This window comes from Equus caballus, chromosome 16 (assembly GCF_041296265.1).
Source record: "Equus caballus isolate H_3958 breed thoroughbred chromosome 16, TB-T2T, whole genome shotgun sequence".
Classification (NCBI taxonomy): Eukaryota; Metazoa; Chordata; class Mammalia; order Perissodactyla; family Equidae; genus Equus; species Equus caballus.
The window spans coordinates 46,165,314-46,184,956 of record NC_091699.1 but is presented as its reverse complement, the minus strand read 5'-3'; the positions used below and the strand labels follow the sequence as shown (position 1 = coordinate 46,184,956).

Genomic DNA, 19,643 nt, shown 5'->3' with positions numbered 1-19,643 from the left:
GATGTAGCCAGAGCATCATGCTCTTTGGTGGAACTTTAGACCCCTGCAGAAGTGGTTGGTTTCAGAGACCATTCTTGGCCCCCCTTAGCTCTTATCAGTGAGACAGCTGCCTTCCCCTACCACACACCAACATAAAACTACGCTGCTATTAAGAATAATAAATATGAATCACTGGAAAAACTGCTATCAAAACACGTGTGGGCAAGACAAGTATAAAAAGATAAGGGAAAAGAAAAGATAATTAAAAATTGAGAAGGATTCTGCATTCATATTGTTTCAAAGTATCCAAGTTCTCATTCTACTGAAAATGACAGGGTATATGTTAAGTGTAACTTATGCAAGAAAAAACTTGAGGGAACACAAGTTGACAATCCACACACAAAGGAAATGCCTTACCAAAAGATCAGCAAATGAATGCATAGTTAAACATCTTAAATTAAAATAGATTGTTTCATCAAAAGATGATTCTGATTTACCTGACTTTCAATTAACCCACTAATCTGCCTGACAGAGTCAGATAAGAGAACTTCTGAATATATTGTTTGACTCCCCCACTCCCCAAATACACTGTAAGTTTCATGAAGGTGGAGTGGGGAGGAGAAATGACAGATTTCCTGATGTGATTGCCTTTGTGGAAATATTTATGAGAGACTACTGGAAGGTGTGGGAAGAACTAGTTATGGAAACGAAGAAAACTGGGCTATGAAAAACAAGGCAATTATTAACTTGAGGACAAATTAAAAAAGGAAACAGTCATAAAATACTGCAGTGTTCAGCTGTGAAGAACTGAATGCAAATGATAAATACTCAATTCAGATTTACCCAAAAATTATAATATAACTCTAATAGGAAGAAGAGGTGGGGAACAGAGGAAAAAGGTAATGTAAAATAGCTAAATGTTCATTTACCATAACACAGAACCAATAGACATGTCTAAAATTAATGACTCAAAAGACAGCAGCATATTATTTTGAAAACGAGAAGTATAAATATCAGAATAACAGTGAGGAGAAGAGGAAGTGACTACTTCTGGGCAGGGAGGCCATGGAAAGTGACAGGGCAGGGAACAGGTGTTTTATGTTCTAAGCCTTTACTGCTATTTGGCTTTGTAAACAATCTGCAGGTATTATTTTGACAGAAGTACTTTTAAATAACCTTAACATTTTTTCCCCACTTAATATTTGAACACTTTTTCATATTACTGAACCAGCAAAAATAATTACGAACTAAAATTTTAATTCCCATGATTTCAGCTAATAAAAAATAAAACTGATAAACTTTAAAAACTAATTAAGGGGCTGGCCCCATGGCCAAGTGGTTAAGTTCATGCACTCTGCTTCGGCGGCCCAGAGTTTCGCTGGTTCAGATCCTGGGGCGCGGACATGGCACCCCTCATCAGGCCACACTGAGGCGGTGTCCCACATGCCACAACTAGAAGGACCTGCAACTAAGATATACAACTATGTTCCAGGGGGGATTTGGGGAGAGAAAGTGGAAAAAAAAAAAAGACTGGCCATAGTTGTTAGCTCAGGCGCCAATCTTAAAAAAAAAAAACTAATTAAGTTAACAAATTAACTCTGCAGTAAATGATTTTTTCCTTTGAACATTTTATTACAATCAACAAGCTGCTTATTTGGGTTGAATGAGAGAACTGACTTTAGAGCAAAAACCGGAAAAGCACGGGAAGCACAGCAGTCCCCAGTCCGTGGCCATGAGGGGGCAGGGTTCTCACCGGAGGGAAGCACCTCTGGGGAGCAGCTTCAGCACCACACTGTTTGAGGTAGTCGGCCCAATCAAAGTCCTGGCTCGGGTAGCCTAGGGAGGGAGACAAGAACAGTGATTCAAACGGCACCTGCCTGCCTGGCTTTACCATTCTGCTAGGTGTCTGCCCACAACTTCTCATTTTGCTAATGTGAGGACTTGATCATTTTAGAAAAGGCACCCAATAAATCCAAAGCATTATTAATTTCATAAAACAGAGCAACTCTGGTCAAACTATAACACTACAATAAAATTCTCTGGATAAATCTTAGAACTTTCAAGTTTCAAACTAGGCATTTCTTTTGAGAGAGATTTTATATGATTGATTACTGGCAATTTACCAAAAGAATTTAAGACAGTTATGACTGGATTTGATTTGTACCAATAAATCGAGGCTTAGTATCAATTCTATTATTACTTAGGCTCTAAAAGAAAAGATACACCAAATAATCTACAGTGCTATTTAATCAGTGAAGACGTTTTTTCTTTCATAAAGCTATTTCCTTAAACAAGCTTAGCTACCAAGAAACAATACTCTCAGCACTGTTTTCAGATTTATGTCCCACAGAATCTCAATGCTCTTATAAGCTGAATCATGAATTCATTTCAGAAGAAAAGTTGAGTTTAACACCCCACTTAAGTCTACCAAGGTTCTTAGTTGAAGCCTCTACAATCTGATGCCCTGACTGCACCGTCTGTGTGCAAGAAGTTGGACTGGGCCCAACTTCCCTGCTGTATCTGAGCTGCTTTCTGCTCCAGAGAGCTTAATATCTCACAGGCACAGAGCAGGCTACTCAAGACTATGCCATCCTACAGTCAAACAGCCCCTGCAATCACCTCATCTGCCCAACTCAGACTGACACCATGTTCTCCCTCTGCCTCCACTTCAACTCCCTCACAGTAAAGTATCTGCCATTTTCAATTACATAATCCACTGCTTTCCTTCTATTTACAAAGACAGTTGAGTTGTCTATGACAATGTTGAAAGCTCTGATATTTTTCATTGCTTTTTCCTTTTCTCATAAAGGCAGCAGGCAGGATAAAGAACCCAGGATATCCAGAGCCTGTCTGCAAAGCAAGAACTTCCTCAAGTAGGTTGTCCCCCATCACCATCTCCACCAGGCAGGCATTTCCATTCTCTGTTCACTGACGGAGGAGAACATGGGAGGCTGTTACTGTTTTTCCCTATTCACTCCTTGAAGGAGTTGTTGTACTCACTTTTGTCTCCCCAGTGACAAGCCCACTGCCTGGCTCATAGCAAACATTCCATAAATGTCTGTTGGATGAATGAAGGCTGAACGGATGGCAAAAGCTTCTGAATTTATGACTTTGGTTAACACAAAAGAGCACTTCCAGCCCAGTGTTTCAGTAGTCACCATTTAGAAAGTGAAGCTATGCTTTACCAAAAGCCAACTAAGAAAAGATACATAGACTGCCAATCAAATAATCTGATTTGCTGATATAAAAATCAGATAAACATTGCCACTTCCAGATACTCTAAGTTAAAAAACATCAAAAATTTCAGTCAAGCTCAACTAAGTCATATTCAAGAGTCTTGATTAAAGGGTCAAAGATTAGATTTTGCAAAGTTACAAACACCAGAAAAATGAGCTGCTACTTTCCTAAGTACAGCCTCTCTGAGTCCTACTCTTGACCATAAACCTCCCTCTGAAGTCCAAAGAGTCTCCTTCCAAGATGAGGCCCAGAAACCTAAACATCATCAATAATCTCCCTCCTAGCTCTGACTCTAATGTTTCTTCTCTTAAGCTAGCTCCCAACACTCACTGTGCATCCTACTCCCACGACTCTGTGACCTCCTAATAAATCTAAGATGGACTGAACTAATGAACCTGCATGGAATCCCAGGTTGTTATGAAGATATATTTGTCAGTGTAGGAGGACAGAACATACTCTAATAGTTTTTTAGTTTAATTTATAAATTTCAAATATGTAAATATATGGAATCTAGGCCTTCATTTACACTTATCTTGAGGCCCAAAAATGTTAAAGACAGGCTGGAGCAAGAGGAGAGAGAGGGACAAAAGATCCAGGTAATGCCATCTGATAAATCTAATTTCAAGAAAAAGTTCCCAATGAATAATTCAGAAAAGAATGAATACACACCAGGAGGGGGGCTGATGTGTAAACCATTCTTCAGACTCCACTGCACGGGGAAAATACCAGGACTGTCGACATGACACACAAAACATCGCTGTGCTTGATTCTCTGGTCGCAAATCATCCATTTCTACCAGGAAGTACTTCTCATCAAAAACCTGTACACACAATTTAACAGATAAAATAGACAAATGGTTTTATGGGTATGTATACACATACACATACACACACACACACACACACACACACACAAAAACGTCACTTCCTTGGCAAAGCCAAACGTTACAAAACTTCAAAGCCACAGCAGGCATTAACAATAATGCTAAGCACTCAATAAATGTTACTTCTGTGTCAGGCACTCTTTTAATCAAATGCTTTTCATGCATTAATTCAGTTTTAATCTTCCTAACAACCTAATGAAGTAAGGTACCATTATCAACCCCATTTTGCAGATAGGGAAACTGAGTTTAAAAGGAGGTTAAACAACTTGCCCCGTGGTACACAGCCAGGAAGATGCAGAACCTGGGTTCAAATCCAAGAATTTGGACTCGACACAAAATTTAGTTTAGGCTTAGTGAGGAGTCAACTACACTCGTATATTAGATTTTCAGATCCTAGCCCAGTTTCAAATGCTAAAAGAGAAGGTTTTATGAACCTCCTGTGGCTCCTTACCACCCCACACAGCCCTTCAGACTCCAGACAGGGCCTTCTGACCCCAGTGCAGGTACAGAATCCCTCCTTGTTCTAAGAATAATCTTTCAAGGTAAGGAAAACTTAAATCTCAACAGGTCAGATGATTCAGCACCCAAGCAACTATTTCTCTAGTTGAACCTGACCTTTGGTTCTACTGTCAGTAAATGGGCTTCTGCTCTATTCCTAAGCTGAATCTTCTCCCTTCCTCCTCAGTTGTAGTAACTGAGTAACTGGGCCTTGACAACCTGACCAGTATGGTTACTTCTGTCAGTCTTCCAAAAGACTAAAGTCTGAATCTGGAATCCATGGCTGGAGCGATCTTACAGCAGATCCTGTGACACTCATCACCTGCTCCCCACAGATCTCCTCACTCAACAAGTCCTGCACCTGGCTGGCACTGCTGGCCTCCATACTTTTCACATACCACGACCTACCTGCCGATTAAATCTCCTCTAGTCACGTACAGCTAGGCCTGCCCCCAAGGAAAGTGCACCCTGCTACTCAGGGCACCCAGGTTTGGTTGCCTGGGGTAACCAAGCTCTGAAAAAGGAATGGGCCACAGAGAACCGGACATTACAAATGCACACGGAACTAATTCTAGCTTCACAGCTTAGGAGAAACAAAAGGTTGGATTAGTAGAGCCTGAAGATCAAAACACTACCAATTTCCTAAACCAGTCACCTTGATGGGAATTCTCACCAAGAGAGCTGCCCCTATTTTACCTTAACAACTGTAGCAGGAGAAATCCCAAAAGGAGACCAGGGGTCCACAGCTTCCAATTTCATATTTACAGAGAATGAATGAGTGCCGATCACTTGTTTGTCCTGAAACGCAAACACCAAGAGGGAATTAAGATATAGTATTTTCATATTAATTTTATGCACATATATAGCTGAATACTACTCAATTCAAATAATGGAACTGTCCAGCTTCTGGTAAATAATATAGTCCTATAATTTTCTTCCCTGGAAAAAACTATACAGGAAAAAAAACATAGGAAGCACTCCTCCTCTCTACATTTGGAACACAAGGGCCATCTGGAGGAAAAACAAGCTTATTTGGGCTACATAGCTAAGAGTGGAAAAGAAAAGACTCAAAATGCTTTAAGACAACTTCGGGAGAAAACCAAGACTACTGTGAGAAGAAAAAAAAGATGATCATTACTCCAGCCTTCAAACTTCTTCCCTCCTTTGGACATCACAGTGCGAGCCCTGATCACGGGGTTATCTTACGCTTGTGTGCACCTCCCCTAAATTTTACTTTACTCTGCTGTGAAAAGATAAGTACCTGTCTATCACATATTTTGTCTTTACCTTAAATAAGTAAGATGGCAATGGCTCTTCCTCCTCCTCTTTCACTTTGGCCAAGATCTCTTGCCACTCAGCTTCATTTTTCAGATGTCTGATGACTTTAGTAAAACAAGACAGGATGCTTTAAATGATGAAAGAACTTACACACTTTAAAATGCTCTGAAAGCATTCACATAAACATAAAAAAAAGTCACTTTCCACTGGGAAGAGGAAAGGGTTTAAGCCCATTTACACCATCTTCACTCAAAGAACTTGCACCTTAACTTCAGTACTCTGTCTCCTCTGTTCAGAGCCTGGGTAGTAAGCCTGGTGAAAATATCTTTAGTAAGATCCTAAGAATTACTCTAGTCCACAAAACAATATAATGCAACATCCAAACTAGAACACGTAATAATAAATGCAAACTGATTTAAACAGTAACTCTAGTTTTAATATTACTGAATTTCTTTTAATCAACAATTTGCTCTGAACTCAAGACCTGTCCTACTCCTATACCCATCTGAATGTTGCCTAGAGAATTCTTCTTTAATTTTGGTAAGGGGTCAGTATGAGTTGGAACAGAAATCTACGAGTTACATCAATATGTGTAGCAAATTACTAAAGAAATAAAAACAAAAGAAAAACAGGCATTTAACAACTCCATATTTTTTTTGCAGTATCTCTATTATGCAAACTAAAAAGGCTTTTGTAAAATGCAGAATAATGCATTAATAAAAACATAATATAACAAGAATGTAACAGTTAAAAGAAAAATGTTCTATTACTCTTCACCTAATGGGGGCTGAAGCTCATATCCCTGTTGGGCAGCCCAACCAACGTGATGAAGAAATGGATCCAAGTAATACAACCAATGGTCAAAATTGTCGGAACTTTCAAGTCCTTCATAACGTAGCTTCAGCCTCCCCCCGATGTTCTCTACTACAGTAACAATCCAAGTGCTTAAAGAGTCGCGGAAAGCTTGACATTCTAGCCTGGATCCTGGAGCAATGAGATCTAAAGGATTCCTCCCATTACGAAGCTGCAGGTAAAAACAGTGAAATGATTACATAAGAAAAGTTAACATAGTATTTTTAAAAGTCAAGTTTTAAATGATGGCAAACTAGCCTTTATATTTTTACCTGTTCAAAGCCAGTGACGCTGAATTGCCTAATATCACACAAGTCTCTCTAGAATTATTTCTAGGTGATAAGAAAATGTTTATCTTAAAGAAAATGCAATAAAACTCTTCTAACAGATCTCTACCTCTAGGTCTATGCTATATAGTCTCACCTAGAAAGAATTTTTTAAAAATTATCATTACTTAGTCTCTGTAAAAGCAAATATGATCATTATTAAAGAAAGAAGTCAAACATGACAAAAGTCAAAATCTCCCACAATTCTACCTACAAGAAAGAATCATGATAAACAGTTTGGCACACACTCTTGAGACTGGGTTTCCCACACACAAGTCAACAGCTACATGTGTCTGTCTGTCTCTATTTTCTGAAAAATTAGAGTACATATACTGTTTTTCAATTTGTGTTTGTCACTTAATATATCATAGCAATCTTCCTATGATAGCACATATAAATCTTCCTCATTCTTTTAAACTGTTTTATTGATATTCTGTACTATAAACAGGCAGTAATTTATCCTCTTATCCAGTGATGGCATCTCAGTTGTTTCTGATTTTTTACTCATTTCACAATAATGTTATGAACACAGTAAATGTTTTAATTACACTGATAAAAAGGAAGCTTAATTCTCAATATCTAGATATATATTAAAAGCTACAACAAAGAATAAAAAGGAAGGCAAATTCCAATATTTATCACTTAACCATTTCTTAACATTCAAACTTACATTTTTTTTCCTAATAAGAACTGCTCTGTGACACTTACATATTCATATATATGCAAAAGAACATATGAACAAATGGAGGAATATACTCACAGCTAAAGATTAGGACAACAGAATCAAGGTCAATGTAGAGCAGGATATTTATTAATTCATTAGCTTATTCATTCAAATTTTACTGAGTGTTTACCATGCGCCACGCTCTAGCTAAGCATAATGAAATGAGTCAGAGTATAAAACATAAAGACTAGCTTGAAATAGAGTGTTCACTAATTAAGCTTTAAAGGGGAATGTGAATGTGAATGGATCATAGAAGTAAACCCAAGAGCTAAAACTATAAAACACTTAGGCGAAAACACAGGAGTAAATCTTCATGATCTTGGGTTAAGCAAAGCATTCTTGGATATAACACCAAAAGCAAGAAGCAACAAAAGAAAAAAATAGATAAACTGGACTATATCAAAATGAAAATCTTTTGTTCTGCAAAAGATATCGTGAAGAAAGTGAAAAGACAATCCACAGAACTGGCGAAAATATTTGGAAATCATATATCTGATCTGGACTTGTAACCAGAATTTATAAGGAACTCATACCTCAATAATAAAAAGACAATCCAGTTTAAACATGGGCAAAGACATTTCCCCAAAAACGATACCCAAAGGGCAAATAAGACCATAAAATGATGCTCAGCATCATTAGTTGTTAAGGAAATGCAAACCAAAATGAGATACTATTTCACATCCATTAGGATAGCTATAACCAAACAGAAAATAAGTGTTGGCAAGGATGTAGAGAAAGTGGAACCTTCAAACACTGCCACATATGCCATAAAGAATGTTATGGGTATAACAGAAAGTGGCAAGATATAACTTAGAAACGTCATAACCAATAAACTGATTTCACAAAAACAAGAAATCCGCATTCACTACCAAGCTCAAAAGCTATATTAATTTAAAAGGACTACTGAAAAGAGTAGCTGGTAGGACTATATAGGTCCAGTGTCTTCTGAGCAAAAGAAATGGGGGTCTCAAGTCACCTGGTATGGGAGTTACAAATGCCTATCCTGAAGTAGAGTCAACTCCTGCTCAGTTCCAGAGTCAGAGCCCAAAAAGGCCACATTTTCCAACTGCATAAAAGAATCTGAAAATTCTAGAAAAAATGTGGAAAACTAGATTTTTATGTGTTACCAACTAATTCAAAACATTTTAGGCACTGAGCAAGCCACCAGTTTGCAATCTCTGAGGGTAAGTTTAAACCTCCCAATACCATGCCTGTGTCTATAGCAACAATGCTTATTTGCCTTGGAGTGGTAAATGAGCAAACAACTTTAAGATTCCTTGGACAGGAAATATCACTGAAGATTAGAAGGGTTTTCCATACTGATTCTGCAAGCAATACTCACGCCCTCTAGCAGCGAAACAGGAGGACTACAAGCTCCCATCAGGGTCTGCCGCAGAAACTCATCCCAATTAGACATTTTATCTCTGATGCCTAGATGAGGGAATAAATGAGTGATTACTCATAATGTGAGCCACAGAACACAGAGAAAGTAAACCAAAAAGAATGCAGAGAAACTAAACCAGTGAAAATAGTTTAGAGGCGTATTTGTCATTTTAATACCTAAGAGTCCAATATATTGCTTTTTTGGGATCTTAAGAAAAAATCCTCTTAGATAGAGCTACTTCCTGGTTAGTTTAAGAAGAGCTGTATACAAAACAAAGGGAATATGCCCAGCTCCTTGTTAGTATAATTTTATCCAAAAGGTATCTACTTCATTTTTTATTATGCAAATTTTCAAATGTATATAAAATTAGCAAAAATCATATAATGAATCCTCATGTACCTTAGCTTCAACAACTGTCACTTCATAGTCAATCTTTCCATCTAGACCAGGAGTTGTTAGCAAACTATAACCTGTGGGCTAAATCTGTCCTGCTGTCTATTTGTGTAAATAAAGTTTTATTGGAACACAGTCAAGCCCACTTGTTTACATTCTGTCTGTGCCTGCTTTCACACTACAAAGGTAGAGTTGAGCAGCCGTGACAGAGACTGCATGGCCCATAAAGCCTAAAATATTTTATTATCTGGCCCTTTATAGAAACGTTGCTAACACCTAATCTATATCCTCATACACTCCACTCCCACCCAACCATGGATTATTTAGAAACCAATTCCTGATATCACATTATTTCATCCAATATAATCTCAGTGTGTATTTCTAAAAGAAAATAACTTTTTACATAACCACAATAACATCACATCTTAATGTTAATCAATCTTAAAAAATTAACAACAATCCCTTAATATCAAATATCTGTCCATGTTTGAATTTCCCCAAATGTCTCAAAAATTTTTTTTTCAATTTGTTTGGTCAAATCAGGATCTGAATGAGATCCAAATATAGCGCATGGCTGACCTATCAGCTAAATCTCTTATAATCTGTACATTCCCCCCCCACACACTTTTTCTTACAGCGTATTTGTTGGGAGACTCAGCCTTTGCTCTATGTAGAGTTTTTCAGATTCTGGTTTTACTGGGTGCCTCCCCATGGTAACCAGTCGTTCCACTGTCCTCTATATTTTCTATAAATCAGTTTAGATCTAGAGGCTTGATCAAATTCAGATTTGACTCTTTTCAGGTAGAGGGCAAGAATAAGAATACTTCATAAGTAGTGTAGTATCCTTCCAGGAAGAGGCACATCCTGTCTGGTTGTCTCTTCTTGCGATGTTAGCAGTTTTTAATGGTCATTACATAGAGACAATGACTCATTAGGAGCTAAGAATGGTAATATTCTTTCCTCCTTTCTTTGTTTACTAACCAAAATAGTTCTATAAAGAAAAATTTCTCTTCAACTATTTGATTACCCTGAGGTACAGTTTACAAAAAGAAGGCAAAATACATGCTTCTCTTTTTTCTCTGTATTTACCAGCCTTCAAAATTATCAACTGGTTCCCCAGCATGCTCCTAAGGCAAGAAATGAGGATTTTGTTTAAAAGCTTCACTATAAAGTTACAGATTAAATCACACATATGTTTCAGGCCACTGTAGCTATGGTCCAATTGACACTCAAACTGTCCCATCTTCAATCAGAGGGATTCTCTTCATGTTGGCTCCTAAGTCCTTCTGACATGACCCTATAAATTGTCATTGATATCTTTTTTACTTTTGGTATGAAATGATGTTCCAGGCTCATCTTGTACTTTGCCTACCCAGGAATGAGCTGTTGGACTTCTCCTAAGGAGTCCCAATTTACTTCAGTGAAAACGGTATTTAGAGATCATAATTGGGATACATAGGGTGCTCAATGCTACTGAGATAGTGTTTCTAGGCCTTTTCAGTGTCTAGAACTAATAAATATCTTTTCTTTCTTTTTTAAGGTAAATCATATCAGGAGTTCACATTGCTACTTCGAATACAAACTTAGGAAGATAGTATTTTTACTTAACTTCATCTATTTAAGCTCTGTTTTCCTTTATCTCGTGCTAAAAATACTAGTTTTCAATTACACATTTAATTATTAATTTGCTTTATCCCACAATACACAAATAATGATTGCAAAATAATACCAACTGTACCACCAACAATATTAAAAACAGCTGAAGATTTTTTGTTGCAATTTTTCTTTTGTCTTTATGTTATATCCCTACTAGGAACATATATTTAAATCACTGTATTTTAAAGTCACTGAAATAGTTCTTCTCTGGGTAGTTACTCCACAAGCTGCATACACATAGGTTTCTTTGTTAGATTTTGCTTTTGTTTTTTAGGAATCGCTTTCTTAAAATTTAATTTTGCTTTATAGTTATATAAAATATTTACATGGTTCAAAATTCAAATCTATAGAAGAAGGTACATTCAGAAAGTCTAGCTTGTATCATCCTTGTCCCCTTCACTCTATTTCGTTCTTAACCCACAGGTGACTTTTTTTTTTTTGGTGAGGAAGATTACCCCTGAGCTAATATCTGTGCCAATATTCCTCCACTTTGTCTCTGGGACGCTGCCACAGCATCACTTGACAAGCAGAATGTAGGTCCATGCCCAGGATCCAAACCCACAAAACTTGGGCTGCCAAAGCAGAGGGTGCAATCTTAACCACTACGCCACCAGGCCAGCCCCCACAAGTAACTTTTTTAAATGAATTTATTCTTTAAAAAAAAAAAAACAGAATTCACATACCCATACACACATTCATTATGTTCTCCTCCTCCCTCATTCTGCATAGTTATCTTTTTTCATACAACAAGATATTCTAGAGAACATTCCTTGGCTGGATGTAGTTGGTCCCCATTTCTTTTTGCCACTGAGTGCAGCTTGCCATTATAAAGTACCATTCTTGGTCTCTTGTAATGCTTTCTGATCAGAATTCTACCTCTGCCAGATATCAAGACTGAGACTCCTGCTTTCTTTTCTATTTCCATACATCTATGTATCTTTGTCCATCCTTTTACTAACTTTACCCTTTCAGAATCTCCTCATTTAGGTATGTCTCCTGTACATAGCACAGAAGTGGGTTTTGTTTTGTGAGCCAACTTGAACTAGTTTTTTCCTTTTAATAGAAGAGTAAGCCAAAAAAAAAAACAAGAGTAAGTCCCTTAATATTTATTCATATTACCAAAATGTTTGGCCTCAATTCTATCGTACTGATAAATATTATATAAATTATTTGTGTCCACAGTCTTTCACTATGTGATCTATTTTATTTAAACACAAACTTCTTCTTTTTAAAATCTATCTTTTGGCATTTAGAAAGGTTTGTGTTTTTGTTCTACTGGTTATCTTTATACTAATACCTCTATATAATACTTTTAGCTCTATTTTTGGACCATTTCCTATTTCTTTTTTCTATAAACAACACTAAAGTTAGCTATAGCCTCTTTTTTCTCCTCTTCTTGTCATTACAGTTAACAGCCTTTTACTCCCAGTTAACACTTAAAAAGCAATTAACTAAATTACTAGGCAATAAAGCTGGTTGAAAAAAAAAGGCAATGAGTAAGCTTATACCATTATCCACATGCTCTCCCCACTGTTGTCCTCTATTTTTTTTTAGTTACACTGTATTTATATTGTGAGAACGTGTAGCTATTATATACTATACTGTCTCCCTTAAAACCATCATTTAGTTCTAAGTTCTACTGCTACATATAAATATATTTAATGTTTCACTAACACTTTCTATGCTAATATTTCTCCATTTGTTTGTTTTTCTGAAGCTCACTCTCAAGTGGCTTTCTTAGGAAGGGCTCATGGGGACAATATCGCCTGAATCCTTACATCTTCATAACAGTTTGCATATGGCCTTTACACCTGAAGTTCAGTTTGGCAAGACATAAAATCTTTGCCTCATATTTTCTTCCGCCGAATTTCTTAAATATGTTATCCTATTATCTTTTGGTAGAAAGCAGTGTTGTCAATTAGCCTGATGACAATCTTGTTTTCCTTCCTTTTCAAGAAACTTAGCTTTTTGCCTAAATAACCACGGGATTATTTTTTGCTTTAAAGTTCAATAGCTTCATTAGAATACACCTTGATGTAGCTGTTCTTATTTGATTTTCCCATATACATAGTGAGCCCTTTCAATACATATTTCAAGTCCTATTTTATTTCAGTAAAGTTTTCTTGAATTATAGTTTATAGTCTTTTAGTGTGTCATTGCTTTGGTTATCTTCTTCAGGGATTTCTATTTTATGTATCTTAAATCATTTTTACCTATCTATACTATTTTTCCAAGTCCTTTTATTTGTTTCTTCATTTCTTTTTGGATTTTAAAATTTCTCCTCTTTTTCATCTTTTATTTCTCTTCAGATATTATCCATGGTTGATTCGTTCCTGTGTTCATTTTAACTTGATCTTCTTTTCTAGTATTTTTTATTTCCAGTTCTTGCTTAACTTCTACATTTTCTCTTTTCAAATCTTCTTTTTCTCCAATCATCTCATTTAAGAGTTTTTATAAAATTTATTTACACTTTTTCTCATTGCTTCTATCATTGTTCCTACTTTATTTTAGCTTGTTTTGAAACGTTTTTGTGAGGAGTGATGTCAGCATCATGGCAAAGTGAGCTCTTCCCTTATTCTCTGCCCCCTAAGACACAATGAAAGGGACATTCATAAACCAACAGAGACACTCACACAACACAACAGACATCTGACAGATTCATGCAGCCATTCATCGCCATACATAAGTGGATCTCCTCTCCCTTCCCCAGCAGCAGTGGGCAACGAGCTAGGGTGTGGGACCTCGCATGGCGGCCAGTGGATGACTCTGAGAGGAGAAGGAGGAAAAGGCAGCCCTCCATGGGAATACTTTCATTCTCAGAGTTGCCTCTCAGCCTGTGGGAAAGCTCCACATGGAGGAGGCTAAGCAATCGTGAGGGTGCTTAGCAACCTACCAAGCCAAGCAGCTCAGGTGGCCAGATAATGAGTGCAGAGCAGGAACATGTGGAACCGCACATGCAAAAGAAGGTGTCCCTCCCCATCCTCCTGCCTGGTGCATAAGCTCAGGAAGTCGGCCAGAGCAGGGGATCCCCGCCACAGCACCTGCAACTAAGTGTGTAAAGCAGCAGCAGACAGGGGGCAAATGCAGATGGGCCCTGTCAGCACAGCTTCCAATGGACAGGCACAGCTGCCAAGGGTCACAGAAGGCTCAGAAAGCACAGCTCCTGCCCCGACCCTCCCAGTGGTGACAGGTGGAATCTGTGACCAGATACTACCACTACGCGATGTCAAAAGTCCACCCCATCAAACAGCATAAAGAACTACATTAACATTCCAGACCAGAAGGAAAATGCTAAGTACCCAGAAACCAATCCTGAAGCCCCAGAAATATACAATCTAAACGATAGAGAATTCAAAATAGTTATCATAAAGAAACTCAATGAGTTCAAGAAAACTCAGAAAGTTCAATGAACTCAGGAATAAGATTAACGAACAGAAGAAATTCTTCACAAAAGAGATTGAAACTATTAAAAAAAATCAGAAATGCTGGAGATGAAGAATACAATGAATGAGATAAAGAAAAATCTGGAATCCTTAAAAAAACAGAGCTGATATTATGGAGGACAGAATTAGTAATTCAGAGGACAGATATACAGAAATGCTTCATATGGAGGAGAAGAGAGAACTAAGACTAAAAAGAAACGAAGAAATTCTCCAAGAAATATCTGACAATTAAAAACTGCAACATAAGGATTATAGGTATTCCACAGGGAGAAGAGAGGCAGAAAGGAGCAGAGAGAGTTTGTTCAAAGAAATAATAGCTAAGAACTTCCCAAACCTGGGGAAGGAGCTGGAATTACATGTAAATGAAGCTAACAGAACTCCTAAGTACATCAAAGAAATATTTTTGTCTGACAGTGTTCATCTCGTTTGTAGTTATGTTGCCCTAGAAGGATTTTATTCTACCTTTCTTCCTCTTTTTTTGTTATAATAATCTTGTATGAGATTCAACTGGAATTATTTTCTGTTGTTCATGTTTAAATGAGATGAATTTTCCTATACTCTTAAGATGAGATGGTGCCAGGTAGCATCATGTCTCCAGAGCTTTCTCTTAAGACTTTTTTTCACAAAATGTTAATAGCCAGCTATAAGCCCACAGACACCTCAGGACCCTAATACCCATAACTTCATCTCTAAAAACCATTCTTCACCAAAAAAAACCCCCAGGACTTCCTGGAAAAGTGGCTGATTTCAGGGCTGAGGCAAGGAAAAATTTCTTGAGCCAAAAAACAAGAAAACACTCAAAGAATGATGAGAACATAACAAAGGACACATTAGCCAGCTTGAAGGGGTGCCCAATGGCCAAATCCCGGACAATTTGAGCATCAAAATCAGTAATGATAGTGAAGTATTATAACCCATTGAATAAAAATAAGAATCATGAGTCTACACTGACATGCATACATAAATACACACAGACATACATAAATGTATATGTGCAAATGGGGGAAAAGGGAATGTTCTTTCTGTAGTGAAAAGTCAATTATGAAATGTAGAAGGAATTAGAAAATACCATTGAGTAATCATTAGAGTAATGATTGTTTCAGATAAAAATTACCAATGCATGCTAAAAATAGTGGGTGACAGTTTGAAGAGTAATGTGATATTTACATAACCTCAAAGTATCTTCCCACAAGATACTTATTAATCAAAAATGGTAAAAGTAGGGCCAGCCCAGTGGCACGGCGGTTGGGTTCACATGTTCTGCTTCAGTAGCCCAGGGTTCACCCATTCGGATCCCAGGTGTGGACCTGAGCACTGCTTCTCAAGCCATGCTGTGGTAGGCGTCCCACATATAAAGTAGAGGAAGATGGGCATGGATGTTAGCTCAGGGCCAGTCTTCCTCAGCAAAAAGAGGAAAATTGGTGGCAGATGTTAGCTCAGGGCTAACCTTCCTCAAAAAAAAAAATGGTAAAAGTAATTTTATGGTGGAAAAACTTGGCATATACCAACTTAATCAAGTGATGAAAGTTAATATCACCAGTTAGAGGACAAACCAACAGCATGTATCTCCTGATATGATGCAACAGGACACAGCGTCACTTCTGCACTTTTCCTACCCGAACCTAAGGAAACATCAGACAAACTCAAAGTGTTGGACACTAAAGAATAACTGGCTTGTACTCTTCAAAAACGTCAAGACCAAGAAAGACAAAGAAAGGTTAAGGAAACTAAAAAGACATGACAACCAAATGCAATGTGTGATCCTGGACTGAATCCTGGACCAGGAAAAGAAATGGGTCATAAAGAACATTATTCGGTCTGGGATATAATGAATACTATTGGGAAAATTGGCCTGTACTTTTCAAAACTGTCAAAGTCATGAAAGACAAGAAAGCCTGAGGAACTGTTCCAGATTAAAGAAATCTTATGAGACATGAAAAGTAAATGCAACACATGATCAGGGATTTTCTTTTACTATAAAAACATTACTAGTAAAAACTGAATAAAGTCTATAGATTAAATAACAGTACTACATCAAAGTTAATTTCCTGACTTTGTTATTACTGTGCTCATGAATGTCCTTGTTTTCAGAAGTACATTTATGTATTTATGAGTAAAAGGGCTTCATGTCTACAACTGACTCTCAAATGCTTCATTAAAAAAGCATGTGTGTGTGAGAGAGAGAGAAAAGGAGAAAGACAGAAGGAGAAGGAGGGAGGGAGGAAGATAAAATAAATGTAGTAAAATGTCAACATCTGGGGACACTTGGCAAAAAGTCTCCAAGAATCTTCTATACTATTTTTGCAACTTTTCTCTAAATCTGAAATTATATCAAAATAAGAAGTTGAAAGAAAAACATATAATGTCTGGTATTTTCTTAAATCTACAGTCTCTCGTCCCTTTCTCCACCTTTATGCAACCCTTCTCTTTCTTTTGTCCTACTGTCTCTGTCTTGCTTAACTAGAATTCTACTCCCAGAAGGGCTCTTTCATTTGGTTCATTTAAAGAGTTCATAGTCCCCAGATCACTTCTGGGTGAGAGGAGAGAGGACAACAAAATCAGAAAGAGAATCAATCTGGCCCAATGTACTTAAAGACAAGCAAACCTACAAGTCCCAAACTCAGAGAGCCTCACAATCATACAGGATAAGCAACTGATGTTCCCTATGAGTGTCATAAAAACCTGAGGCTTATGGAGGACAGAAAATAATTTATAATTTGTTCTTTATAAATATTTTCATTCAAAACGCTAACCCAGAAGTTAGGAAAACACATGTGCTTGGGAGACTGAAAACTTTAAGATTGTGGACAGCCCAAATTTTCCTAGCAATATCATATCATGTCTGGATAAGAAGTATTTTATTACCTTCTGGGGCTTCAAGGGTCTTCTTATTCTGCTCACACCACCCAATGGGGTAGAGGCCAGCTTTCCTAATGTCACACCAGAAGTCTGCTCTCCGGTCCTCCCCATAGCCGTCGTAGCGGAGAAGGAGCAACTGCTCACAGGTGGTAATGATTGTGGCAACCCAGTAGGTTTCAGGATCTGTTTTCACAACCACCTCCAGTTTCATCCCAGGAGCAAATCCATTTTGCAAACGAGTGTCCACCTGAACAAGAAAATGTTATTAACCACCAGACAAGTATCTCAAATGAGTATTTTTTTGGCCAACGTTCTTTGTTAAGGCTTACAATTCTGAAGCACCAAATGCAATAAAATCTTCCCAAGGGAAAACTGAGAAATTCCAATTCTAACTCACAGGAGTGATCCAAACAAAACAGGGAATAGCAATGCTGCTCTGTTCCATCTGACTCTGAAGGAATTTTAATATAACTCAATATTTTCACCAAAGCAGTCTACAAAAAATGTTTTCCACTATGCACATAAATCACTAAATGTTCACCATTTTAACAGCCTTCAACACATTAAGTTTTCAAGAGTAATTTCTACATCATTCAAAAGAAAATTTATGAAGCTAGAAAAGGGAAAGGACAAAAATAAGTTATAATGATAATAAATTAGTATAATATGTTCCATGTGTAGGGAGCTATATCTCCCAGTCTCCCTAAAACCGTCTACATTTAATACCTGTTACCCTTGAGTAGTAATTAATAATGCTTCTTTTCTCTCTCAAAAGTATCCTAATTTAGATGATAAATTATATGGTCACAAAGGTATAGGTTAGCAATTCTGGAACTACTGTACGTGTACTCTAAGATTAAATAAATATATTGTGGATAATGACAGCCAGGTTTCTCACTGTGGGAGAAAAGTAAAAATAAGAAAAGGGAAACACAAGAATGAACCTTGTGGTGTTCAACTGGAATTGGAGGTATCAGAATGAGGTCACAATTACAGACAGACAGACGGAGAGATACAGAACAAAGTAGAGATATGTACGCATGTATGTGGTAATATACATATATTTCCTAACTCTGTGAATTGACAAGGACTAGAAGCAAGGATACTCGGTAGTAATAAGAAAATTCAGCATCTAAATCTTGATTTCTAAATACCATCCTACAATAAAAAAGAACAAGAGATCCATAAAGAAACGATTGATCCCAATTCTCAGGTAGGGAAAATACAGTAAGAGCAATGAATATCTTGTGATGCCAGAAAGTAAGGAAATGCTTCAAAAATGATGGGGGCATGTTGAAAGGACAAAGGATCCAACTAGAAGGATCTCCCAATGGTCACATTTGAAACAATTTGAGCAATAAAATGAATAACGAGAGTAATAGATTATAACCCACAGATTTAATTAAATGTCCATGAATCCATACTGTTATAAATAATTAACAGAGAAGAGGAGACATACCTTCCTTAGAGTAGAAAATCAATTAATAAATACAGAGAAAAATGATGAAAGTAGAAAATCACCATTAGACAAACACCACAGAAATAAACACTTCAGGAAAGAATCATGGGTTGATGCTAAAATGACTACAATGACTATATTTGCCTAATATCAAAGGTTCTACCCTCAAGATTCTTATTAATTGCAAAAGGAAAAACAGCAACATTTGATTGAAGAAACCTGGCAGACACCACCTTAACTAACTAATCAAAGTTAACATTGCCAGTCCTAAAACATCAATATCATATACCCTTGATATCATATAAGAAAAGCACAACATCATTTCTATGACATTCTTGCCAATCTGCATATACTCAAGCTAATCATGAGAAAAATCAAACTCAAATTGAGGAATGTTCTACAAAATAAGTGATATGTAACATGTGCTTCAAAAGCGTCAAGGCCATGAAAGACAAAGAAAGAATGAGGAACTGTCATACAGTGAAGGAGACTATGGAGACATGACAACTAAATGCAATGTGGCAATCACAACCACTGGAAAGTGAGGGGAATCCCAGAAAGGACAGAGCCAGAGAGGGAGAGTCACACATTCTGTGTAAAAAATTCCTCCCCCTTCTAATAATCACTACCCTGTTGTACTCTTGAAAGTCACTATTCTGAATTATAACATTA

At 37.2% G+C, this 19,643-nt stretch overlaps 1 protein-coding gene across 9 annotated transcripts in view; it reads right to left on the bottom strand.

Moving 5' to 3' along the window:
* The window catches only part of SFMBT1 (Scm like with four mbt domains 1), a 138,648-nt gene that overhangs the window by 34,017 nt on the left and 84,988 nt on the right, over positions 1-19,643 (bottom strand). For all 9 annotated transcript variants that reach the window (XM_001492162.7, XM_070237394.1, XM_070237397.1 and 6 more), the window contains 7 exons: positions 17,519-17,759; positions 9,120-9,208; positions 6,653-6,899; positions 5,885-5,979; positions 5,294-5,395; positions 3,886-4,036; positions 1,733-1,815 (listed from right to left, as the gene is read on the bottom strand). In XM_001492162.7, coding sequence (XP_001492212.1) covers positions 1,733-1,815; positions 3,886-4,036; positions 5,294-5,395; positions 5,885-5,979; positions 6,653-6,899; positions 9,120-9,208; positions 17,519-17,759 — 1,008 coding nt within the window. The remainder of the gene's footprint in view (positions 1-1,732; positions 1,816-3,885; positions 4,037-5,293; positions 5,396-5,884; positions 5,980-6,652; positions 6,900-9,119; positions 9,209-17,518; positions 17,760-19,643) is intronic.